Below are 26340 nucleotides of genomic sequence, written 5' to 3' on the forward strand. Positions count from 1 at the left end.
AAAGGACTAAAGATATTTCTCAAAATGTTATTCATTTCTTATTAATTGGGTGTTGAGATTTACTTACTTCTTCATTTATTTATTTATGGCTATCTCCCATTGTAAAATATTATTTTTAAAAGATCAGCAATTTTTTAAAAATTTAAGACAAATTTTATACACATCTATCACCTTGATGCAATAGGTATTTTTTTTCTGTATCCTCTTTCAATCTATATTTAATTTGGCCTAGCCATAATCATGGTGTACATACAATGTTATGCTCTATTTTTCACTTAATATTTTGTAAGTACTTTTCCACAATACGGACTTTATACTATATTGTTGTCAGCAACCTCCTTCCTTTGCAAAATGTCTGCTAATTGTTAAAACCTATTATCACCATGAATTATTTTCCAGGCATTTTAATTTAGATGTATATATACTTTCTTTACATAGTTATACGATATGTGCATCCTAGTGGTCTAGTTTCTCATTCTCCATTATTTCATATAAGTATTTTATTTTATTTTTTCCATATCTGTCAGTTTGAATAGTTATATAACATTTCCTTGTTTTAATGTATCATAATTGAGTTTTCCCTCATTACTGATACTTAGGTTTTCAGTTTTTCTTTATTTATTCAACAAGTATTGAGCATATTTCCTAGCAGATATGTACTTGGGGATATGGGACAATAGAGCTCTAAGAAGATGAAAGGGTGCTGAAATAGAACATTATAAGGGTGATTCACTTTATTTCATTTTTTTAGGTTTCAATATATGCATTTTTTTAATCCTCAACTGAGAATATTTTTCCCCATTGTTTTTGGTTTTTTTAGATTGAGGGGAAGGGAGAGAGAGGAGAGAGAAAGAGAAACATTGATTGGTTGCCTCCTGCACATGCCCCAACAGAGGCCAGGGACAAACCTGCAACCAAGGTGCATGCCCTTGGCTGAGAACCCTTGTACACTGTTGGTGGGAATGCAGACTGGTGCAGCCTCTGTAGAAAGTGTGTGGAGTTACCTCAGAACATTTAAAATGGAACTGCCTTATGACCCCGTGATTCCATTTCTGGGAATATATATGCAAAGAAACGCAAAACACTAATTCAGTAACATCCATTGCAGTGTTTACAACTAGAGGCCCAGTGCACAAAATCTGTGCAGGGGGTCGGGATGTCCCTCAGCCCGGCCTGCACCCTCTTGCAATCTGGGACCCCTTGGGTAGGGTTCCCCGGCTGCTGGCAGCTGGCCCCACCCCAGCCACTGCCACTGCTTGCCATCTATGCAGCACTGCCCCCTTGCTACCCCACCACTGGTTGCCTCCCTCTGCGGGAGACAGACGTGGGGTGCGATCACTTGGCTGACCTGGGCCTCCCTCTGTGGGGCAATCAATTGCAGGGCTCCGTGATCCATTGCCCAGCAGAGGGAGGCCTTGCCCACCTAGCCAGGGCTCTGCAATCACCACGCAGAGGGTAACCTGGGCCTCCTTCTGTGGGGAGATCGCGAAGCCCCCTCCCCCCCATTGATCGCCCTGCTGGCCGGTGGCCTGGGCCTCCCTCCCTGGGGTGATCGATCGTGGAGGCCCCCCTCCCCCCATTGATTGCCCTGCAGAGGGTGGCCTGGGCCTCCCTCTTCGGGGTGATCATGGGGCGATGGCGGGGCCCCCTGACCAGTTGCATCACACCCGCTTTGGCTGGCCTGGCGCCAGTGCATGTCATAGTGTGGTCGTCCAGATGATCAATCTGCTGTTCAGTCGTTTGGTCGATTTGCATATTATGCCTTTATTATTATAGATAGTCAAGATTTGCAAGCAGGCCAAGTAGCCATTGGTGGATGAGTGTATTAAAGAGCTGTGGTAATTTACACAATGGAATACCACTCAAACATAAAAAAGAATGAAATCTTACCCTTTACAACAGCATGGGTAGACCTGGAGAACATTCTGCTAAATAAATGAAGTAAGCCCATCAGAGTAAGACATGTACCATATGATTTCACTCATATGTGGAATCTAATGAACAAAATAAAAATATAGAAACAGACTAATAGATACAGAGAACAGACTGATAGCTGTTGGAGAGAATGGGGGTTAGGGGGCTTGGTGAAAACGGTGAAGGGTTCAAGCAAAAAAACCATAATAATACACAGTTATAGACTCAGATACCAGTATGGTAATTACCAGGAAAAGGGGGTAGAGGGAGGTAAAAAGGGGATAGAGGGGATAAATGGTGGTGAACACACAATACAATATACAGATGATGTATTATAGAACTGTACACCTGAAATCTATATAATTTTATTAACCAATGTCACCCCAATAAATTCAATAAAAAATAAAATCTTAAAAAGAAAAGCCAAGGCAGCCATAAAACTTCCTTAAATTTGACTTCAAACGAAATAAACTTTAGGATAAAATTCTACTGGAAACATAGTCATTTCATAATGAAAAAAGTCCAATTCATCAGGAAAATAAAGCAGTTATCCTGTATAATAAAAGCCTAATATGCAAATCGATCAAAAAGTAGAACGACCAGTTGCTACTATGCGCACTGACCACCAGGGGGCATATGCTCAACACAGGAGCTGCCCCAAGCCGGCAGGCCACAGGCCAGCCAAGATGGGTGCCAGTGGGGGGCCCCCTGATTGCCCCTCTGGTCGCTTCACAGATCAGCCCTGATTGCCAGCCTGGCCTAGAGACCCTACCAGTGCACGAATTGCGTGCACCGGGCCTCTAGTAAATGTATACACATGTAATAATCAAAGTCTTAATGTACAGGAAGCAAAATTTGACAGCATTGAATGCAGAAGTAGACAATGCAACAGTTATAGCCAGAAACATCAATACTGTACTTTCAATATTTGATAGAACAACTAGACAGAAAATCGGCAAGGATATTGAAGACTTGAACAACACTATCTACCCACTTAACCTGACATTTCACCCAATGGCAGCAAGAATATATACTCTTTAAACACACATAAAGCAAATTTGGTAAATCTAAAAGGATTGAAATTATACCAAGCATGTTTTCTAAGATGTTGGAATTAAGTTAGAAATCAACAAGATAGAAATTTGGATATCCTCAAATACAGACATATCTGGAAGATATTTCAGTTTCAGAATACCATAATAAAGTGAGTGTCACAATAAGCAAGTCACATGAATTTGGGGGTTTACCAGTACACGTGACAGTTATGCTTATACTGTGCAGTAATCTATTAAGTGCAATAGCATTATGTCTAAAATATTTACATACCTTAAACTAAAAATACTTAATTGCTAAAAAAAAAAAAAAAAGTGTTATCATCTGAGCCTGTTGCCACAAACCTTTAATTTGTAAAAAACAAAACAAAAACCCCCACAGTATATGTGAAGTGTAATATATTGAAGCATATGAAAATGAGGTGTGCCTGTATTTGGAAATTAAACAATACCCATTTAAATCACTGTTGGTTTGAAGAAGAAATCTATAAGGGAAATTGGAAAATATTTTGAATTGAATGAAAAAGGAAAGGCAAAATATCAAAATGTATAAGATGTACATTTTAATAAGTGGTACTTAGAGAAAAATTAGTAACTTTAATGCCTATAGGAAAAAATTCAAGCTCATAGAACACAGAGAACAGATTGGTGTTTGCAAGAGGTGGGAGTTAAAGAGTGGGAAAAATGGGTGAAGGGAGTCAAAAGGTGCAAATTCCCACTTATCCTATCTAATAAAAGAGAAACATGGTAATTGGCGTACGACCGCTACCCTTCCCATTGGCTAATCAGGGCGATATGCAAATTAACTGTCAGCCAAGATGGCAGCCGGCAGCCAGGCAGCTTGAAACTAACATGAGGCTTGCTTGCTTGCTTCAGTGATGGAGGAAACCAATGTTCCCCGCCTGCCGCTGCAGGCCTCTGAGCTGCAAGCAACTATGTAACAAACATAGAAGCTAAACAAAACCCCAGAAACCTGCTGGGCTTCAGCCAGCCGGATCATAACATTGTAAGCAAAGGCCAGAAACCTACTTTCAGCAGCGGAGGCCTAAGAGCTGGAGCCAAGCCTCAAAGCTAAAGCTGGCCCAGAATAAAAAAAGAAAAAAGAAAAAAAGGAGCGGTTGGGAGCTTCAGTCACCCCCAGCCTGAAAACAGCCCTCAGCCCTCACCCAGACTGGCCAGGCACCCCAGTGGGGACCCCCACCCTGAAGGATGTGTGACCAGCTGCAAACAGCCATCAGCCCCTCACCCAGGTTGGCCAGGCACCCCAGTGGGGACCCCCACCCTGATCCAGGACACCCTTCAGGGCAAACCAGCCGGCTCCCACCCATGCACCAGGCCTCTACCCTATATAGTAAAAGGGTAATATGCCTCCCAGCACCGGGATCAGCGTGACAGGGGGCAGCGCCCAAACCCCCTGATCGCCCTGCGGCTCTGTGTGTGACAGGGTGCGGCGCCCCAACCCCCTGACCGGCCCTGCTCTGTGTGTGACAGGGTGCGGCGCCCCAACCCCCCCCTCCCCCAGGGGCCCTGCTCTGTGTGTGACGGGGTAGAGCCATAACCTCCCCATCGGCCCTGCCCTGAGTGTGAGAGTGGTGGCACCCCAATCCCCTGATCGGCCCTGCTCTGTGGGAGATAGAGGGCGGCGCCCCAACCCCCTGATTGGCCCTGCTCTGTGCGTGACAGGGGGAAATGCCCCAAACCCCTGATTGGCCCTGCTCTGTGCATGACAGGTTGGCGCCGCAACCTCCCCATTGACCCTGCCTTGAGTGTGACAGGGGATGGTGCCCCAACCCCCCAATCGGCCCTACCCTGAGCGTGACTGAGGGTGGAATCACAACCTCCCGATCCGCCCTGCTCTGTGTATGACAGGGGGCAGTGCCCCAACTCCCCAATCGGCCCTGCTCTGAGCCCGACCAGGGGCTGCACCTAGGGATTGGGCCTGCCCTCTGCCACCCGGGAGCAGGCCTAAGCCAGCAGGTCGTTATCTCCCGAGGGGTCCCAGACTGCAAGAGGGCACAGGCCGGGCTGAGGGGCCCCCCTCCCCCCCGAGTGCACAAATTTTTGTGCACTGGGCCTCTAGTAAAATAAATAATGGGGAAATAATGTACAGCATGGTGACTATAGTTAATACTGTGTTGCACATATGAAAGTTGCTGAGAGAGTAGATCTTAAAATTTCTCATCAAAATATAACTGTGTGGTGATGCATGTTACCTAGACTTATGATTATTTTGCAGTATATACAAATATTGAATCATCATGATGTACACCAAATTATGTTGTATGTCAATTATACCTCAATTTAAAAAAGAAAAAAATACCTTCAGAAAAAAGGATGGTCTCAAATCAACAACATAAGCTTCCACTTTTAGAAACTAAGAGGCAAACTAAATCTAAAGCAAGCAGAGGAAGGAAATAATACAGATTAGAGTAGAAATTAATGAAATAGAAAACAATAGAAAAAAATCACTAAAGTAAAAAGTTGGTTCTTTGACACCTGGCTGGTGTGTCCAAGTGGTTAGAGTGTTGACCCACGCACTGAAAGGTCTCAGGTTCCAATTCCTGGTCAAAGGCACATACCTGCATTGCAGGTTGGATCCCCGCCCCAATCAATGTGTCTTTCTCACATTGAAGTTTCTTTTTCTCTCTCCCCCCCTCCCTTCCACTCTTTCTAAAAATCAATGGAAAAATTTCCTAGGGTGAGGATTAACAATAAAAGGTTGGTTCTTTGAAAAAAGTCAACAAAATTTATAAATCTTTAGCTAGTTTGACCAAGAAAAAAAAAAAGACAAATGAATATGTTTAGAAATGAAAGCAGGGACATTGACCCTACAGAAAGTAAAAGGACTAAGGGACTATAGATATTATAAGCAACTCCATGCCAAGAAATTAGAAATCTTAGATGTAATAGACAAATTTCTAGAAAAATATAATTTCCACTGACTCAAAAAGAAAAAATTCCATATAGACCTATAACAATCAAAGAAATAAAATTAGCAATTAAAAATCTTCCTACAGCCAAAACCGGTTTGGCTCAGTGGATAGAGCGTCGGCCTGCGGACTGAGGGGTCCCAGGTTCGGTTCCGGTCAAGGGCATATGCCTGGGTTGCGGGCACATCCCCAGTGGGAGATGTGCGGGAGGCAGCTGATCGATGTTTCTCTCTCATCGATGTTTCTAACTTTCTATCTCTCTCCCTTCCTCTCTGTGAAAAATCAATAAAATATATTTAAAAAAAAAAATCTTCCTACAAATATAAGCCCAGTCCTAGCTGGTTTGGCTCAGTGGATAGAGCATCGGCCTGCGGACTGAAGGGTCCAGGTTCAATTCTAGTCAAGGGCACATGCCCAGGTTGCGGACTCAATCCCCAGTGGGGGCATGCAGGAGGCAACCGATCAATGATTCTCTCTAATCATTGATGTCTTTCTTTCTCCCTCTCCCTTATTCTCTGAAACCAATAAAAATATATTAAAACGAACAAAAAAAGATAAGCCCAGGTACATATGGCTTTACTGGTAAATCCTACCAAATATTTAAAGAATAAGTAACTTTTCATAAACTTTTTCAGAAAATGAGGAAGGAACATGTCCCAGTTCATTCCATGAGCCCACTATTACCCTGATACCAAGCCAGATAATCACAAGGAAAGAATTCTGTATGTAAAAATTCTAAGGAATCTACAAAAGAAACAAAACTGATTGTAACTAATACATGCGTTTAAGAAGGCCCTGAGAATATAAATGGGGGGCTGGGTGAAAAAGGTGAAGGGCTTAAGAAGTATAAACTGGTAGTTACAAAATAGTCATGGGAATGTAAAGTACAGCACTGGAAATATACTCAATAATCTATGTAGGGTGCCAGGTGGGAACTAGAATTATCGGGATCATTTCATAAATTATATAAATATCTAACCACTATACTACACACCTGAAACTGATATAAAATACTTATTGAATGTTAACTGTAATTGAAAAATAAAAAACAGCCCAGCTGGTGTGACTCAGTGGTTGAGCATTGACCTATGAACCAGGAAGTCAGTCACAGTTAGAATCCCAGTCGGGGTACATGCCCGGGTTGCTGGCTCGATCTCCAGTAGGGGACCAGCAGGAAGCAGCCGATCAGTGATTCTCATCATTGATGTTTCTCTCTCTCTCTCTCTCTCTCTCTCTCCCTTCCTCTCTGAAATCAATACAAATATATTTCATAATAAAAAATAAAAATCTAAAGCAAAAAAACATTGCTGAGAAAAATGAAACATAAATAAAGACATTCATGAACATCTTTAAAAGATGTTCACGAATTGGAAGACTAAATATTAAGATGGCATTTCTCTCCAAATTGATCTATACATTCATTGCATTCCTTATCAAAATCCTGGCAGGCTTTTTGTAGAAATTAATAAGCTGATCCTAAGATTGTTACAGAATTGCAAAGGACCTAGATTAGTCAACAATTTTGAAACAGACAAAGAAAGTTAAGAGACTTACAATATCACAAATGACAATGAAAACACAACAATCTGCCGAAACCGGTTTGGCTCAGTGGATAGAGCGTCAGCCTGCGGACTGAAAGGTCCCAGGTTCGATTCCGGTCAAGGGCATGTACCTGGGTTGCGGGCACATCCCCGGTAGGAGATGTGCAGGAGGCAGCTGATCGATGTTTCTCTCGCATCGATGTTTCTAACTATCTCTCTCCCTTCCTCTCTGTAAAAAATCAATAAAATATATTAAAAAAAAAAAAAAAAAAAGAAAACACAACAATCCAAAATCTATGGGACACAATGAAAGCAGTCTTGAGAGGGAAGTTTATAGCTCTACAGACCTACCTCAAAAAAACAAGAAAAAATGTTAGTAAATCATCTAACTCTACAACTTAAAGAATTAGAAAGTGAGCAAAAGGAAAGCCCAGAGTGAGCAGAGGAAGGAGATAATAAAGATCAGAGCAGAAATAAATGACATAGAGACCAAAAAAAAAAAATACAAAAGATCAATGAAACCAAGAGCGGGTTCTTTTTTTTTTTTTTTCATATATTTTATTGATTTTTTACAGAGAGGAAGGGAGAGGGGTAGAGAGCTAGAAACATCGATGAGAGAGAAGCAAGAAGCATCTATCAGCTGCCTCCTGCACACCCCCCACCGAGGATGTGCCCGCAACCAAGGCACATGCCCTTGACCGGAATCAAACCTGGGACTCTTTAGTCCCCAGGCCGACGCTCTATCCAGTGAGCCAAACCGGCCAGGGCAAGAGCGGGTTCTTTGAAAGGATAAACAAGATTGATGAACCTCTAGCCAGGCTCACCAAGAAGCAAAGAAAGAGGACCCAAATAAACAAAATCAAAAATGAAAGAGGCGAAATAACAACAGACCCCACAGAAATACAAAGGATTGTTAAAAAAAATACTATGAACAACTCTATTCCAACAAACTAGACAACCTGGAGGAACAGCTATATGCTCTTTAAAGAAACATGTTAAAAATGGAAAAACTCCCGAATGTTGAAAATAAAGGTATGGGACAGACTGACAACTATAATAGAGGAGAGAGAGAGGAGGGAACTGGATGAAAGATGGTGAAGGGATTAGCCAAAGAACATACATGCATAACCCAGAGACACAGACAACAGTGTGGTGATGGACAAAGGGAAGCGGGGGCAGGGGTTTGGTGGAAGTGGGCATGGTGCGGGGGGAAAGGGGGAACGGGGACATCTGTGATAGTGCCAACAATAAAGATGAAGTTAAAAAAATAAAGGGATGAGAAAAGTTATAATAGGCAAATACCAGCAAAAGTGAACAGGCATAAGTAGAATTTAAGTGGGTAAGTATTTAGTAGTAAAGAATAACAAAGTTGCCCAGCCAGCATGGTTCATTGGTTGAATGTCGACCTATGAACCAGGAAGTCATGGTTTGATTCCCTGTGAAGGCACACGCCCAGGTTGCAGACTCAATCCCCTGTGTGGGGCAAGCAGGAAACAGCTGATCGATGATTCTCTCTTATCATTGATGTTTCTCTCTCTCCTTTTCCCTCTCTAAAAATCAATAAAAATATATATTTTTTAAAGAACTAAGTTAACTGAGACTAAGGAAGTCTCATCTTACCCCCCAGGAGCTTGAAAAACAGTAATTCATAAAAACATACGTATTGTCTTTACAGTTAATCTTCATATCTACTTAGCAAGCCCTTTCTTATTGTATAGAAGCTGATGTTCATTTTTATAGTGAAAATATGTATTTCTCATGTTATACTTTTAAACAATATTTTAATTTATTTTTTTATATATTTCTTTATTGATTTCAGAGAGGAAGGGAGAAGGAGAGATAGAAACATAAATGGTGAGAGAGAATCATTGATCGGCTGCCTCCTGCACGCCCCCCACCGAGGATTGAGCCCGCAACTCAGGCATGTGCCCTTGGCCGGAATTGAACCAGGGACACCTCATTCTGCAGGCTGACGCTCTATCCATTGAGCCAAGCTGGCCAGGGCGTAAACAATATTTTTAATATGTTTTTTATTGATTTCAGAGACAGGAAGGAAGAGAGAGATAGAAACATTAATGATGAGAGAGAATCAGCCTTAGGCTGCCTCCTGCACACCCCCTACTGGGGATTGAGCCCACAACCTGGGCATGTGCCCTGTCCAGGAATTGAACCGTAGCCTCCTGGTTCATAGGTTGACACTCAACCTCTGAACCACACCAGACGGACTCTCATGTTATACTTTTATTTATTTAAAAAAATATTTTTTTATTGATTTCAGAGAGGAAGAGGGAGCGATAGAAACATCAATGATGAGGGAGAATCATTGATTGGCTGCCTCCTTCACGCCCCACATGGGGGATCAAGCCTGCGACCCAGGCACATGCCCTTGGTTGGAATCGAACCCGGGAACCTTCAGTCCGCAGGCTGATGCTCTACTCACTGAGTCAAACCGGCTAGGTCTCATGTTATACTTTTAAAAGAAGGTATAACTTTTCTTACGTTGGAATGTAAGAAGGTGAATAAGTACAGATAAAGTAGAGAGTAAGTAGAGATTCAGATAATATCATAACACTAGAGGCCCGGTGCACAAATTTGTGCACGGGGGTGGGGGGGAACCACGGGAGGTTGGCTGCCGGCTCTGAGGAGGGAGCTGGTCCTTGGCTTCCCTGGGAAAGGGACCACGTTTGCTGCCACCCACTCCTGGTTCCCTGTCCTAGCCCAGGGCCCAAAGGCCCCAGTGGGGTTGGGAGAGGAGGTGACAGTCACCAGTCTGGGTGAGGAAGGAATGGATGCTGGACACCGCCTCCGCCCCACCACTGCACAGTTCCTCACCTCCCCCCCAGGGAAGGGAGAGGATGGGAGCAAGACAAACCCTTGTGTCAAGGACTGACTTTTTTTTTTTTTTTAAATATATTTTATTGATTTTTACAGAGAGGAAGGGAGAGGGATAGAGAGTTAGAAACATCAATCAGCTGCCTCCTGCACACCCCCTACTGGGGATGAGCCCGCAACCAAGATACATGCCCTTGACCGGAATTGAACCTGGGACCCTTGAGTCCGCAGGCTGATGCTCTATCCACTGAGCCAAACCGGTTAGGGCTAGGACTGACTTTCAATAGATCACAGCAAGGGAGCTGCTCTGCTACGTACAAAACCCCAACCCAGAAGTAGGTCGTCTACAAATGGTTTAGCACCAGGGGCTGATGGTAGCTGGCTGTCCAGGGTGAGGGACCACGGGCAGTTGGCTGGCCGTGGGAGGTTGGCTGTGGGTGCGCACTGACCACCAGGGGGCAGCTCCTGCGTTGAGTGTCTGCCCCCTGGTGGTCAGTGTACATCATAGCAACTGGTTGGTCATTCTGGTAGTTCGGTCATAACGGTCACTTGGGCTTTTATATATATAGACTCGAGGCCCCGTGCACAGAATTCGTGCACTGGTGAGGCGTGGCCTGTGGGGATCGGTCTGTTGTGGAAGCCCTGCTCATTCCAGTCAGCTAAGCGGCTGCTCCCGCTGTGGGCTTTTATATAGGACTAGAGGCCCAGTGCATGAAATTCATGCACGAGTAAGGTCCCTAGGCCTGGCTGGCGATCAGGGCCAATCTGTGAGGCGACCAGTGGGGCAATTGGGGGCCCCCACAGGCACCCACCTTGGCTGGCCTGGCGCTGCCTGCCCACTGACCCCACCCCCTGCCTCCACCACTGGTCCACCTTCCTCTGCCTTGGCTGGCCTGAGGCCTGCGGGCTGGGGGCAGCTCCTGCGTTGAGCATCTGCCCCCTGGTGGTCAGCGTGTGTCATAGCGACTGGTCATTCCACCAGAGTAGGCCTTCCTTCCCCCCAGCTGCTGGCACCGGCTTCTCTCTGGCACCTGGGACCGGGACCCCGGGCTTCCCTCCAGCCACTGGCAGGCACCCAGGAACCCGGGCTTCCTTTGCAGCCCCGGCATCGTACGGAAGGACATCTGGTCTAATTAGCATATTACACTTTTATTATTATAGATATATCTAGAGATGATCAGATTAACATTTTATAGCCAAACCTTTGGCTGCTGCTAAAGGATAGATTACAGGGGACAAGGATATGATCTAAATTGCCAAGTGAAAAATGCACACTACAAAGTAATATAATAAAAGCCTAAGCAACCATTACAGCAGAACGACCGGTCACTATGATGCCCACTGACCGCCCGGGGGCAGACGCTCAACGCAGGAGCTGCCCCCCGGTGGTCAGTGCGCTCCCACAGGGGGAGTGCTGCTCAGCCAGAAGCCGGGCTCACGGCTGGCGAGCGCAGCTGCCACGGCTGGAGCCTCTCCCGACTCTGCAGCGGCACTACTGAGGAGCGGCAGTAGGTGCAGTGGGTCACAATGAGCACGAGCAGCATGGCACCTGGCCCCAATTCAGGCTCCTCCTGGCCACCTGCCACTTGGTGCACTGCTACATCCCCCGAGGGGTCCTGAACTGTGAGAGGGGACCTCTCTCCCCCAGTGCATGAAATTCATGCACTGGGCTTCTAGTATATACTGAATTGTCTACCTTAAGCTCTAAAAAAATACTGGAATATCTCCAAGCACCTATATCAAAATTAGCAATAATTATGTTGAGTGGTAGAATTATTGGTAATTTTTCTTTTTCTTTATATTCTGGATTTTTCAAAATGATTACAATACAGTATTTTTATTATGAAGAAAATGTTACTTTAAAAAGGTAGATATTTCTATACGTTTTCGTTAAATAGAAATAGGGAGGACAGCTGAATATTCTAAGATCTGAGAACAGTAACTTTAATGGAAATTCAAAAGTATTTCAAATGGACTAAATATTGAAAACAAAACAAAATCTGATTGCTTTCAATCTTTATGACTTTTAATGGAGATTGAAGTTCACCTAAATATTTTGGGGTGATATTTTCTTCTAGAAACTTGATCAAAATGCCACTGAAAAAGTCCAGGCAATGTTTATAGCCATTGACGAGCTCTTGTATGAACAGAAGTTGAGCATACATACTAAGAGTCTACAAGAAGAGTGCCAACAGTGGACATGTAGTTTCCCTCACCTCAGGTATTGAAGCCCTAACATTAACATATTCATGGATAATACTAAAACTTGAAAAGCAGATTTCAAAAAAGCTCTTATTAGGAATCTTTATGGGCATAGTTTTGATGAACATAAATAAGGCCAGGCAGTGTAAAGCTTCAGTTGAGAGAAAACTAAGTTGATTTGATGGAAGTTTCTTGGAGTTTTCATAACTATCAATTTCTGTACCTATAACACAGTTTCTGTACCTGCAGCTGAGATATGTGTATTATGGCTGTCCAAAAGCCCTTCTTCTGAGTAAGACAATCAGAAAATGTTAATATTTACACTCTTACCTACAGGTAAATTCTTAATTATAGTTGAAAGCACATATAAGCTGTTCGGAATCTTACTTCAGAAACCTTATTAGTGCACTTAACACACATACTAATTTATAAAGCTTCATGTTCTAAAGAACATAATTCATGGTTTTCATTAATTTGGTCTGGCTGTCACCCATTTTGACAGGTTTAATACAGAGGATGGAGGAAAAAATTACAAATGTTTGCTCAGTTTCCCTGGATTTTTTATGGGGGGAGGGGTTGGCTATAATAGCGTTATCTTTTCCATGTCTATTCTATAGAAGATACATAAATCATTCTTAGTATCAGAATAAGGGTATAGTAGACCTCTATTAGAGCCCAGCTACTTGTTCTAAAAATATCTACATTTTTTTATTCATGCCAGGTAAAGGTGCTTAATTGTCTTTTTATGTTCATTTTGAAGGATTTTGGGTAAGCAGATAATCACTTCAAGTGAAGGTTATGAACTGTACCCTAGATCTCCTTCTGCTATTTCAGCTTCACATGAGGCAACACTGTCTCAAGAAAGAGATTCTACTATGTAAGTATTCTGATATGTAAGTATTTATGTATCTGAATGCTCAAGTATTATATTCTACCAGTATATTAAGGAATTAAAATACTTCCTACTTTTTTTTATAAGAGTATTTATTTATGCATCTTAAGCTTGACAACTTATTCTTTAAATATTTTTTAATGTTTTTATTGATTTGAGAGAGAGAAACATCAACCGACCACCTCCTGCACTCTCCCCCTACTCCCCACCCCCCACGGGGATGGAGCCGCAAACCTAGCCTGTGCCCTGACCAGGAATTGAACCGTGACCTTTCAGTTCATGAGATGACGCTCAACTAATTGAGCCACTCTGGCTGGACACTTCCTACTTTTTGATATTTAATAAAGCACAGCAAATTCTGTAAGGTTGACTATAGTCTTTGTGCATATTAGAATGTTGTGAATATAATTTTTTTGTTCAAAAAGACATTCCCTAGGATTTAGGGATATTTTTGTTATGTAAATCTATATATTATCTATATCTATATACATCTATCTACAGATACAGGAAGTTCCCTCTTGGAATAAATGTGTAGCTAGACCAGTTTAAAGAAGTTCAGAGGCCTAAGAAATTGACCTTAAAATTTTTTTGAAAAAGTGATTTTGTTGTTTAAATGTGTAGTGTTAATTACAACTTAATCTTTTTATAGACGTTAAACTGCTATTAGTTTTTTAGCTTAAAAGGGTTATATTAGTTAAAATGGCTAATTCTTTTGAACAATTCAAGCTCTTTAAATAGCAGCAAAATATACCCAAATAGGTTTATATCAAAACCTATGCTTACCTTAAATCTTTGTAAAAAAAAAAAAAAAAATCACAGTTTTAATTCATTTTTTTATTATTTCTGTGCTTTTTTCTAAGACTGTAGTTTTACTTACTTGATACCATCTAAGAGTTGTCATACTTACTTTGGAAAGTTCTTTTGCTTCCTGTCATTTCCTCAGACCACAAAGTAAAGCATTACTGCTTTAGGTGTTAGGGTGATAGGATCTGATTATCAACTAATTGACTTTTCATCAGAAATGGGATTTGTTTGCTTTTCTCAAAGTGATTTAACCTCAAGGTTCTGGTCACTAGGCTGAGCTTTCTTTTTAATTTAAACCTCCACATTGCATCAATAAGCCTTTTTAAGTTTATTCCTTGTATATAAATTTCAGATTTTTACAAACTAATATATCCCACAGAGATGAAGTACACATTCATTAATACTCATTGACAAAATTGCATAGCTCATGTGATGTCATTAAGATATATTTTCTGATCTGTCAGTATCAACTTTATATATACCTTATTCTTAATTTTATAACTATAATCAGTAGTTTCATTTTGAGATTTGATCTCAAAGGAAATAAGGAATCAAGACTGAGCAGTTATCTCCTCCGAGGGGCTGAATCATCATTTTGTAACATACTACAGACCTTCTTCCTTTTCTTTCTACCTGCTCCCACCACTGCTTATTTTTGGTTCTGCTTTTATTGACTATTTGACTTACAGTTCTCAGTGATGACTTTTCTTACTATAGCACCGATAAAACAAATACCTATCTATGCTGATATATACTTAGATGAAACAAATTATCCAGCTATATTAGCATACCACTACTTATGGAAAGCAATAACAAATTAAACATAATCTTTGATATTTACTTCCATGTAACTACTACTTTATCCACATGTGATATTTTCTCTCTTGAGTACCATTATGAACTCATAGCATTTCGAAGTATTTACATGTTTTGGGGCCATTTAAGTAAAATAAGGATTACTTGATCACAAAAGCACTGCAATTCCATCATGTTACTCAGAATGGCATGTAATTTAAAACTTATGAATTGTTTATTTCTGGAATTTGCCATTTAATGTCAGACCACAATTGCTTTGGGTAATTGAAACGGCAGAAAGTTAAACCATGGGTTAGGGGGACCCATTATATCTAAAGTAGTCAAGATCATAGAAACAAAAGTAAAAATGTGATTACTGAGAGGGGGGGGAGGGGCAATTAGTTTTTAACGGGTATTAGCGTTTAAGTTTTACAAGATGAAAAAGTTCAAAAGAATAATATAAAGCATATCTTGGTTATATCTGATATTTAGTTAAACTAAGAGCCATTTTTAAAAATTGTATTACTCAAATGATCAAATACCTCCTACCCTGGAACTGATTAATCAGTAGAGACCATGACCTTGACCATAACTCAACTCCTTTAGTCACCATGATTAATGTCATTCCCCTATATAACCCATCCTCTGAAAGCCAGGTCTTTAAGCAAATTTCCTCACCTGGTACTCCGGGCGTGGTGCCAATTCCTCAACTAATAAACCTTACTTTCTTTGCTGGAAAAAAAAAGTTGTATTGCTCAGATCTGACTGACTTTCTCCACAGTAAGCTTGCTGAAGTGAATGAGTCATCACATATTCATTGAATACCTGGGTTTGAAGAGAAATTTAAAAGTAAATAGGAGAAGATGCCTGCCTTTAAGGAGCATGCATTTTGAACAATGATGGAATTATTGAAATAATCACATAACCTCCTGAGGTGCCTTTAAAGATGTAATTATGAATGTAAATATTCTCAGATTTTTTAAAAAATTTATTTTATAGCCACAGCTGTTGCATCTGAAAAGATAAGCAGTATGCAGTACTACATAATATACCTAAGCAGAGTATGCCTATGGCTAGTATTTATCCTTTCTGCTCTGAGAATTAATAAGCATTAAGGTTTATAGTAGTCAAGGGAAGTGTCACCAGGGCAAGGGAGTTTGAACTGTGAGAACTATTTATATTAATTAATATTTTCTTTTTCTTTCTCCCAGATTTGGTATTAGGGGAAAGAAGTTACATTTTTCAACTTCTTATGTTCATAAAGCATCTTCCATTGTCAAATCCCCTAGCTTGTGTTCTATGGAAAAAGAAGAGGAAGACTGTGTAATCCTCTCTGAAGGCGTCATAGAGGAATACTTAGCATTCGACCACACAGATGTGTGAGTATTATGTTTTTTAAGCTTCTTTCTCATCTCTTATTTTATGTATTAATCCCTATTTTTTCTAAAGTATACTACCAAAAGACCTATAATTGTCACTTTTTGTTACATCTTTTTGTTGTTGTTGTTACATCTTTTCTATTACCTCTCAGAGTTCATGTGCTTAGTTGATATAAATCCCTGCTGATGCCACAAACCAGACATCCTGGTGTGTTTTCCTCCTGCACATGTCATTTGCCTCTTCTTGACATTAAACATTTTTAAATGAGTTAATTTTTTCCTCCACATAATTTGATTTTACCCTTTGTAAGTTATCACCAGCAATTCATGGAATCACTGAAAAATTTTAAAAGAGCAGTTCAAGAGGTGTGAACTTCATTTACATAAATCTGTTTAAAAAAGGGTATATACAGTTTATATAAAAATCTTATACTCAGCACATACTTTATAATTGATAATGCTTATGTATATCTATCCTTGTAGTCTTGACAGTAGTCCTGTGACATAGATATTATTTACCCTCTTGACAGGATAAGTGAGAGTCAGAGTAGTTAAGTGATTTGTCTGAGAAAAAGCTAAAAATAAAACCTGTCCGATTCTAGGTCGAGGGTTCTCTACACTATTCCACGCTACCTTTCTGAAACAACCTCTTAAACTATTCTTTTAGCTTTGATAGTCACAGCAGCATATCTGGAAGTGAGAGAATTTCACTTTAGGCTATGAGGGTTTGGTTAGGGCTAGTTAGTATTGTGTCAAATGATTCTGGACTCTTTTTCCCATCATATTTCCACCGAGCCATGCTTACTCATGTGCTCAATGCACACATTCTAGGGCCAGCTAAACATAACCCAAATTCCTGTACATAACACCTTGAACTAGCTCCTTGTTGCAAAAGAATCGCAATTAGGTTCTTTGGTTTTCTAGAGTCTGCCCCCTCACCCTTTATTTTACCTGGTGTGGGTCAGATTGTCTATGTTTTCTCTTCCTTTTTCCTCTAGCCAGTCTTCTCTCTCGGTGCAGTACAGTATGTAATGTAACTGTTTCTCTGGATGGATGTATAATGTTTCCTTTTAGAAATGCACATTGGGGGACAGAGATGTAGGAGACTTATTTTTCACTACATGCATACATTTCTACAATATGAATTTTTCATCATATGAATGTGTTATCTCTTCTAAAAAGAAATAGAGATAGATTTGACTCACTGAGAGTTTCTGGGTTACAGATACAGTCTCCAGAAGAGACTCAAGAATAGCTTCCTGTGCTGTTGGGCTCTTTTTTCTTTCCAGGCAATTACCAAATGTTTATTTGGATTAATAAAAGTTTTTAAATAATCTATGTGGACTCTTTCCCTAATGAATCAGTGCCTTCATTGTGCAGCATCATCACAGTTACATGCACATCATTAAATGTCACATTAATATTAGTCTAAATGTTACTCAGTTACAACAAAAGATTATTTCTGTATGCTTAGTTGTCACAGCTTGTTACTCAATTGACAATGCTCATCTGTTTAAAGCTAAAAAATCAGTGATTCTCAGGCTTCTATTTCTTGTTCTGTTTTGTTGGCAAAGTAGTGGGGTGAGGATAATAAGGGAAATGCAGTCTTCTCTGTTGAGAACTCCCTTAGTTTACAAGGCAACTTAATACATGTGCTACATATGCTGGGCAAGGGGCAGGGAAACACGGGGTACAGATCACACTTCTAAGGAGCACAGAGGACAGTGGTGAGCATTCAGTGAATAACCACAAAGTCTTTCCATCTTGCTTCTGTCACAGGGAAGAGGGTTTTCATGGAAAGAAATCAGAAGCAGCTACAGAGAAACAGAAATTAGGGTACCCTCCCATTGCTCCATTTTACTGCATGAAAGAGGATGTCCTTGCTTATGTGTTCGATGAAGTGTGGAGCAAGGTCCTGAGCTGTATGGAGCAGTTGACACGCAGTCACTGGGAGGGATTTGCTTCTGGTAAGGTTCTTTGTGAAAAAAATATAAAAAGGTAATTGTTTATGATTTCCAGGCCCTAGCCAGTCAACTAAATTATATGCTTCATTAGTGCAAAAGACTCATATTTGTATTTCCCACAGAAACTAAGAGATATTTAGAAATATTTGAGAGGAGCAAAAAGGCCTAGTCTATGATGACTTGACAGAGACTGTGCTTTCTCTTTGAATATAATTATTTGTGAGAAAAAAACATGTACAAGTGGCAAGTACATCTTTAAACTGCTTTATTAAAGGATAATTGATATGTAACAAATCATACATATTTAAAGTGTATAAGTTGATAAGTTGACCTGTGTATACACACATGAAACAGCCAATCGAGTGAACATACCATTACCCCCAAAATTACCTTGCCCGACCCACCATCCCCAAGTGACAGTTAATCTGCTATCACTATAGTTTTTGTTCTGCAGAATTTCATATAAATGGAATCATATGGTATTTACTCTTTTTCTATCAGTTTCTTTCACTCACCATGATCATTTTGAGATTCATCCATGTCCTCTCATGTGCCATCATTTATTCCTTTTATTGCTAAGTAGTATTCCATTGTTCCATAATGTATCCTTTTATCAGTTGATGGGAATTTGGATTGTTTTCACCTTTGGACTGTTAGATGTAAAGATATTATGAACACCAGTGTACAAGAATTTTTTGGAAATATATTTTCTTTTTTCTTGGATAAATTTGTATGAGTGGAATAGTTCAATTACATGGTTAAATGTATATTTAACTTTTAAAGAAGTGATTGTATTGGTTTTCTATGTTATACAAAAAATTATCACAGATTTGTGGGTCAGAAATCCAGGAACAGTCCTCTACTTGGGATCTCAAAAGGCTGCAATCAAGGTGTTGACTGGGCTGAGTTCTCATGTAGAGGCTCAACTAGAAAAGGATCTACTTTCCCTTTTGTGTGTTCTTGGAAGGATCTGGTTTCTTGTAGTCAGAGCAGCTTTCTTCTTAAAAAATAGCAAGAAAGACTGAGAACTAGTTTACTAGCAAGACAGGCTAATATAATGTAATATAATAATGGGAATCACATCCCATCACTTTTACCATGACCTATTGGTCTGAAAAAGTCACAGGTCCTGCCCACATTCAAAGGGCAGGGATTATACAAAGGTGAACACCAAGAGGTGAGCATCACGGGAACTACCTTAGAGTCTGTCCACTACAACCCTCCCACTGGCGCCCAATGATCATATGCTCCCACAGGAAAAACACTTTCAACTCCTCCCAAGGTTTCCAAGAGACTCCTCTTATTACAGCCAGCAGCCCAGAAGTCTAAAATATACCATCTAAATCAGGTCCGTCTATGAATCAAGTGCTTGGATGTAATACATTAAGTAAAGTTACTGGGGTACAGTTTCTTTCCATTCATACACCTGTGAAACTAAAGGTTATATGCACCGATATTTAAACATCTAACTATGTAATCTAACCATTCCATTCCTAGAGACAAGTTATCTGACTCCACACCCAACATACAATAGTGGGCCGAGAAAGGATAACAGTTATAGACATTCCAGTTTAAAGAGTGGGGGTGGGAGGACGGAAAGTAAAAAAGGGTCCATGTCAATTCTGAAATCCAATTGGGAAAATATTGGGAGTTCATTCATCAAGTTTCAAGGCCTGGAAATAATCCTCTCAACTCTCTGCTCCACTGCCCGGGCTCTTTGTTTGACTATCTGAGTCATCTTTCGTTTTTCATGAAAGGTAGCACATGTTTGCAGCTAAGTAGTTTTATCAGGCTGCTTCCTGCCAGTAGAATTTTGGGGTTCTGACAGCCTTCTTCCATTTAGAATCTTTTGCCATCTAGAGAGACTGAGAATTTCTAAAATCATCAGGTACTGGTTTATTTATGCTTAATAATTTTTTCTTCAATGTATCTCCCTCATCTCATATTTTATTATAAGCAGCAGGCCTCACCTTCAACAATTTGATTGGAAATCTCCCTAGCTATATAACCAGACTATCACTTAAAAGTTCTGCTTTTCACATGACCACAGGAGACCACTTCATTAACCTTTCTGCCACCAGATAACAAGCATCTCCCTCCCACCTTCTATAAATATATATTTGACTTCAGAGAGGAAGGGAAAGGGAGAAATAGAAACATCAATGATGAGAGAGAAACTTCATCAATCGGCTGCTTTCTGCATGCCCCCCACTGGGGATCCAGCCTGTAACCTGTACATGTGCCCTGACTGGGAATTGAACCGTGACCTCCTGGTTCATAGATTGATGCTCAATCACTGAACCACACCAGCCAGGCCCTTCTAATAAAATGTTCCTCATTTCCTTCAGAGCCCTTCCTCCAAATCCAGATTTCCACTAAGTCTTTTCAAGGAAATTTATGCCTTCTCCATCATGCTTCTCTCCAGCCTCTATCAATGAACAATTGAAAATGAAATTAAGAAAACAATCCTATATAATAAAAGGCTAATATGCAAATTGTCCCTTCATCGACCAGTTAAACCGGCCAACCACCGCAGCCCCTCCCCCCAGCCGGCCCTGCCCCCAATTGGCCCCCCCACCCTGATCAGAGGCGGAGCCAGCCAGCCAACCTCTTGTGTCCCCTCCCCACAGCTCGCCTGGCCCCATCGGCCCCCATCAGGGTGAGCCAGCCGGACCCCACTGGTGCACTAATTTGTGCTCCAGGCCTCTAGTTCATTTATAATAGCGTCAGAAAGAATAAAATAAACTTAACCAAGGAAGTGCAAGACTTGTACACTGAAAACTACAAAATATTATTAAGAGAAATTAGAAAAGACCTAAAGAAATGGAAGGACAACTGTGTTTACTGGATTGAAAGACTTAAAATCGTTAAGATGGCAATATCCCCCAAATAGATCTACAGGTTGACTATAATTCATATCAAAATTCCAAATGCCTCTTTTGCAGAAATTGGATAAGCTGATCCAAAAATTCAGATGGAAATACAAATACCCTGAATATACAAAACAATATTAAAAAAGAAAAAAGTGGGAGGACTCACACTTCCTGACTTTGAAACTTAATACAAAGCTACAGTAATCAAAACAGTGTGATACTGGCATAGGACAGACATAGAAATCAATGGAATACAATCAAAAGTCCAGAAATAAACCCACACTCTATGTCCAATTGATTTTCAACAAGGATGCCAAGATCATTCAATGGGGTTAAGTAGGGTATAGGAACAACTGGGTAGCCACATGGAAAAGAGAAGGAAGTTGGACCCTTACTTGACACCATATACAAAATATCAACTAAAAATGGAAAAAAAGACACACATTTAAGAACTAAAACTATATAACTCTTAGAAGAAAACATTAGAGTACGTTTTCATGAGCTTGTGTGTTGAAGTGATTTTCATGTTACTTCTTGGAGTTTGTTGAGCTATTTGCATCTGCAAGTTTATTATTTGGTTTGGCAGAGATTCTTAGATATGACACCAAACCCACAAATGACGAAAGAAAAAATAGATAAATTGGACTTCATCAGAATAAACTTTTTGTATCAAACACATTATCAGGAAGAGAAAACCACCTACAGAATGGGAGCAAATATATACAAATCATACAACTCATAAGAATCTAGTAGCCACAATATGTAAAGAACTACAGTTCACCTTGGCTGGTGTGGCTCAGTTGGTTGGAGCATCATCCTGTGCACCAAATGGTGGCAATGTCAATTCTCAGCCAGGGCACTTATCCAGGTTACAGGTTTGATCCCCAGTCGGGGCGTGTGCCGTAGGCAACCAATCAATGTTTCACATCAGTGTTTCTTTCTACCTCCTCTCCTTCCCTTCCTTTCTCAGAAACAAACAAAACTACAATTCAACAACAAAAGGACAAACAACCCAACTGTAAAAATGGGCAAATAACCTGACTAGACCTTTCTCCAGAGAAGATATACAAATGACCAATAAATACATGAAGAGATGTTCAAATGCAATTGGTTTGAGGATTTTGGCAGTGTTTTTTTGAACCATGCAGGTAGTATGAAATTGGACTGCAAAGATGAGTGAAGCCTAGCTCAAGACAGAACTCTCAGAGACTGTTTTTCATGGTACTGTTGCTGTGGGTCTGGAGATGATAACGTTCTGTTTCTTTGCTCAGATGATGAGAGTAATGTTGCCATCACCAAATCGGCTCCAGAAAGCCCGTGTGCGCTGAGTGAACCACAACCTCTGGTCTTACCTCGAGTGCCACAGTCTAAGGTGCTGTCCATCACCTCAAATCCGGTAAGCCCCACAGGGGAATATACTAGAGAACCTAGGACTGTTTTTGCCAGAAGTTTGCTCAGTTATTTGCCTGAACTGTATTATTTATGACTCAATTTTTTTCAGTAAAGTTATGTGTTTATCACTATAATCCAGTGATTCTATGTATTGCCAAATTTAATTTCAGTTTTAAAAATCAATAGTAAATTAGGGTTAAATTATTCTCAGTCAGCTCTTTTGAAAAGGCGGGTATAAGCAGTACAATCTAGACTCAACTATGTGTCAGCCTGTTCTGGGAAGAATGAAGGGTATGATGTGTTATGCCCAGATTTCAAGATCCCCAAGAAACCACGCCAGGGAGCCAGTCCGATGCAAAAGCAGAGGGTCTCTTATACAAGCTCGCTTGGCCCCCCCCTCGCCTCCATTACTGGGTGCAAGAGAGAGCCCCGAGTCCCAAGAGAACAAAGAATTTATAGGGCTTGGGGTCGGGGGCAGGGTGCAGCTAGGGTCTGGTTACACAAAGACAGGGGGGGTGGCCAGCGTACTTTTGGCCTTGGGCTAGTTTCCCCGCTTCCCCATTGGCTGAGATAAGGGCAGGCTGAGTAACTGATACACCCTGCGGCTTTTTCTTGGAAGAGGGGTTAAGGACACAGCCACCAGTCCTGCTCTGTCCTTTCATGATGAAAAGAGAGACCAAATCTCAGATTTTTTAAGGCCGTAACATTCTATCCTTTGAATTTGATTCCTCCTTTCTTTTTTTCTTGTCACTGTCTACTTGGCTTTTGTGTTCTTCCCCCAAGTATTTGAATCTGTTGACTTGTTCCATACTTTGTGTTTTCTTTTGGGGTGTTTTAGCACTTAGGTGTAAAAGGCAAACCAGAGAGGACAAAGAGAAGTGGTCTCAAGTCTATGGGCAAGCATAAAGATGGCCATTTCTTGCAGGTTGATGGGCCTGCTGATGACTCTGTTTTCATCCCTGTGTAATGATTATGTAGAACCAGTTCCTACTTGATAGTTTCTCAGTGTTACTTGTGGCAAAAGAGTTGGGATAAAGGGAGCATAGTGGGAAGGGAAGAAAAGACTGTAATCTTTGTGTGCCATGCTCATCAACCCTGTATTTTATGGCCAGATCAAATATGTGGTTTGTTGGTATACTGAGCAGATATTGTGCAGCTGGATTTATAAACATGTTATTTAAAAATAAAATCAGCCCTAACCAGTTTGGCTCAGTGGATAGAGCGTCGGCCTACGGACTCAAGTGTCCCAGGTTCGATTTTGGTTAAGGGCATGTATCTGGGTTGCAGGCACATCCCCAGTAGGGGGTGTTCAGGAGGCAGCTGATCAATGTTTCTGTCCCATCAATGTTTCTAACTCTCTATCCTTCTCCCTTCCTCTCTGTGGAAAATCAATAAAATATATTAAAAAATAAAAATAAAAAATAAAAATAAATCAGCAAGGTTCATACCTCATCACATTAAAGGGTGAACCAGGTGAAATTATGTTCCTTGGATAGTAATAAAATACTTCTACATGTTGAACTGGCTTGGCAATGGTTTAGGAAACCTAAGCCCTAATCAGTTGACTTCAATGGTTCTGCTTACTGATAAAAGTAATAAGTGTTAATCCAAACATTCTTGAAAGAAAAAGCAAGAGGAAAATGCATGGCAAAGGAGATGACCTGAGAGAGAAAAGAAACAGTACTCTGAGGTAGTGATGTGCGACCAAGTAAGATTAAATCCTGCTAATGTTGCAACAATAGGATTAACTCCTTCCAATAAATAGTCTTCAGAATTTTGGTTATCATTGAGAGCTGACGACTCCAGCGGTAGTGAAGGAGAAAGGATTAGTTTGTGTAGAGCAATGGTGAAAAACCATGTTATAGTTTACCTTTATTTTTTTCTTCTTTTAAGCCATTTATTGGATTCTATAATTACAATTTAGGGAGCAAAAATGGCACCAGGTGTTAGACCAGTGGAGTCAGACCAGACCTTGGTTCAGCCTCCTCAGTACTTGAGTTCTGGCTAAGAAAGAATTCAGAGCCAAGATTCAAACTATAAGGTAAAGTTTATTTAGAAAGTTACAAAGATAAAAACATCAAAATAAAAAGCTTTTGCACAGCAAAGGAAACCATCAACAAAACAACAAGAAAGGCCACTGCATGGGAGAACATATTTGCAAATGTTATCACCAATAAGGGTTTAATCTCCAACATTTACAGGGAACTCATACAACTTAACAAAAGGAAGATAAACAACCCAATCAAAAAATGGGCAACAGACCTAAATACATACTTTTCGAAAGAGGAGAGAAGAAAGGCCAAGAGACATGAAAACATGTTCAAAGTCACTAATCATCCGAGAAATGTAAATCAAAACAATGCGGTGCCATCTCACACCTGTCAGAATGGCTATCAACAAATCAACAAATGACAAGTGCTGGCGAGGATGTGGAGAAAAAGGAACCCTCGTGCACTGCTGGTGGGAATGCAGACTGGTGCAGCCACTGTGGAAAACAGTATGGAGTTTCCTCAAAAAACTAAAAATGGACCCAGTGATCCCACTTCTAGGAATATATCCCAAGAAACTAGAAACACCAATTAGAAAGGATATATGCACCCCTATGTTCACAACAGCACAATTCACCATAGCTAAGATTTGGAAACAGCGTAAGTGCCCATCAATAGATGAGTGGATTAAAAAACTGTGGTACATCTACAGAATGGAATACTACGCTGTGGTAAAAAAGAAGAAGTCCTTACCATTTGCAACAGCATGGATGGAACTGGAGAGCATTATGCTAAGTGAAATAAGCCAGTAAGAGAAAGATAAATAATACATGATCTCACTCATTTGTGGACTATAATGAACAACATAAACTGATGAACAAAAACAGATCCAGAGACAGAAGCATCAATCAGACCGTCAAACCTCAGAGGGAAGGTAGGGGAGGGTGGGAGTAAGGGAGAGAGATCAACCAAAGGACTTATATGCTAGCATATAGGCCTAACCAATGGACACAGACAACAGCGGGGTGAGGGCATGAGTAGGGGGGGTTGGGGGGTAATGTGTGGATAAGGACACATATGTAATAACTTAATAAAAAATTTTTTTAAAAAGTGAGCTGTAGAAGGAATGGGATTAGGAAACAAGTTCCCGAGGCAAAAGAAGGGCCCTTTAACTGGTAGAAGAAATGGGCTTAGGAGAAAGAGAATGAGGCAAAGAAAATGCACCTGGGGGAAGAGGGTTGGGAAAGGCACTGGCATGCTCCCTAGAGAGTCGCATTCCTTTTTTTTTTTTTTGGCTCCATACTTGTGTTTTCTTTTCTAATAACAATAATAATAAAGGTCCTCTCTCCCTTTTAACAGTGGCTGCTAAGTGCTTTCGTCTAGGTCAGGGGTGGGCAAACTTTTTGACTCGAGGGCCACAATGGATTCTTAAACTGGACTGGAGGGCCGGAAAAAAAGCATGGATGGAGTGTTTGTGTGAACTAATATAAATTCAAAGTAAACATCATTACATAAAAGGGTACAGTCTTTTTTTTTTTTTAGTTTTATTCATTTCAAACTGGCCGGCCCGCGGGCCGTAGTTTGCCCACGGCTGGTCTAGGTGGATCAGGCTTCTCCCACCTGCTGTCATTTAGGAAAAGAACTATGACCTTGTTGTCATCTTTACGGTGAACTTGGGGCCCCAAGCTGGATTATTGGCAAAGATATTACAAAAGTTAAGGCACAGGAGAAAAATGTATATGTGACCTAATTTGGAAATAATAACTTTTGGCAAAGTTGGGA

General features: G+C 40.7%; 2 protein-coding genes across 11 annotated transcripts in view; one reads left to right on the forward strand and one right to left on the reverse strand.

The window, feature by feature from the left end:
- Window positions 1-26340, reverse strand: part of LOC118670140 (dnaJ homolog subfamily C member 9) — an 84509-nt gene that overhangs the window by 42623 nt on the left and 15546 nt on the right. The window lies entirely within an intron of this gene.
- The window catches only part of FAM149B1 (family with sequence similarity 149 member B1), a 44956-nt gene that overhangs the window by 8163 nt on the left and 10453 nt on the right, over window positions 1-26340 (forward strand). For 4 of the 8 annotated variants that reach the window (XM_036337068.1, XM_036337064.1, XM_036337065.1 and 1 more), the window contains exons 4-8: window positions 12348-12490; window positions 13232-13348; window positions 16174-16341; window positions 18121-18308; window positions 22450-22574. In XM_036337068.1, coding sequence (XP_036192961.1) covers window positions 12348-12490; window positions 13232-13348; window positions 16174-16341; window positions 18121-18308; window positions 22450-22574 — 741 coding nt within the window. The remainder of the gene's footprint in view (window positions 1-12347; window positions 12491-13231; window positions 13349-16173; window positions 16342-18120; window positions 18309-22449; window positions 22575-26340) is intronic. The other 4 variants (XM_036337066.1, XM_036337072.1, XM_036337069.1 and 1 more) reach the window with 4 other exon arrangements.

Source organism: Myotis myotis, unplaced genomic scaffold, assembly GCF_014108235.1.
Source record: "Myotis myotis isolate mMyoMyo1 unplaced genomic scaffold, mMyoMyo1.p scaffold_m19_p_15, whole genome shotgun sequence".
NCBI classification, from domain to species: domain Eukaryota; kingdom Metazoa; phylum Chordata; class Mammalia; order Chiroptera; family Vespertilionidae; genus Myotis; species Myotis myotis.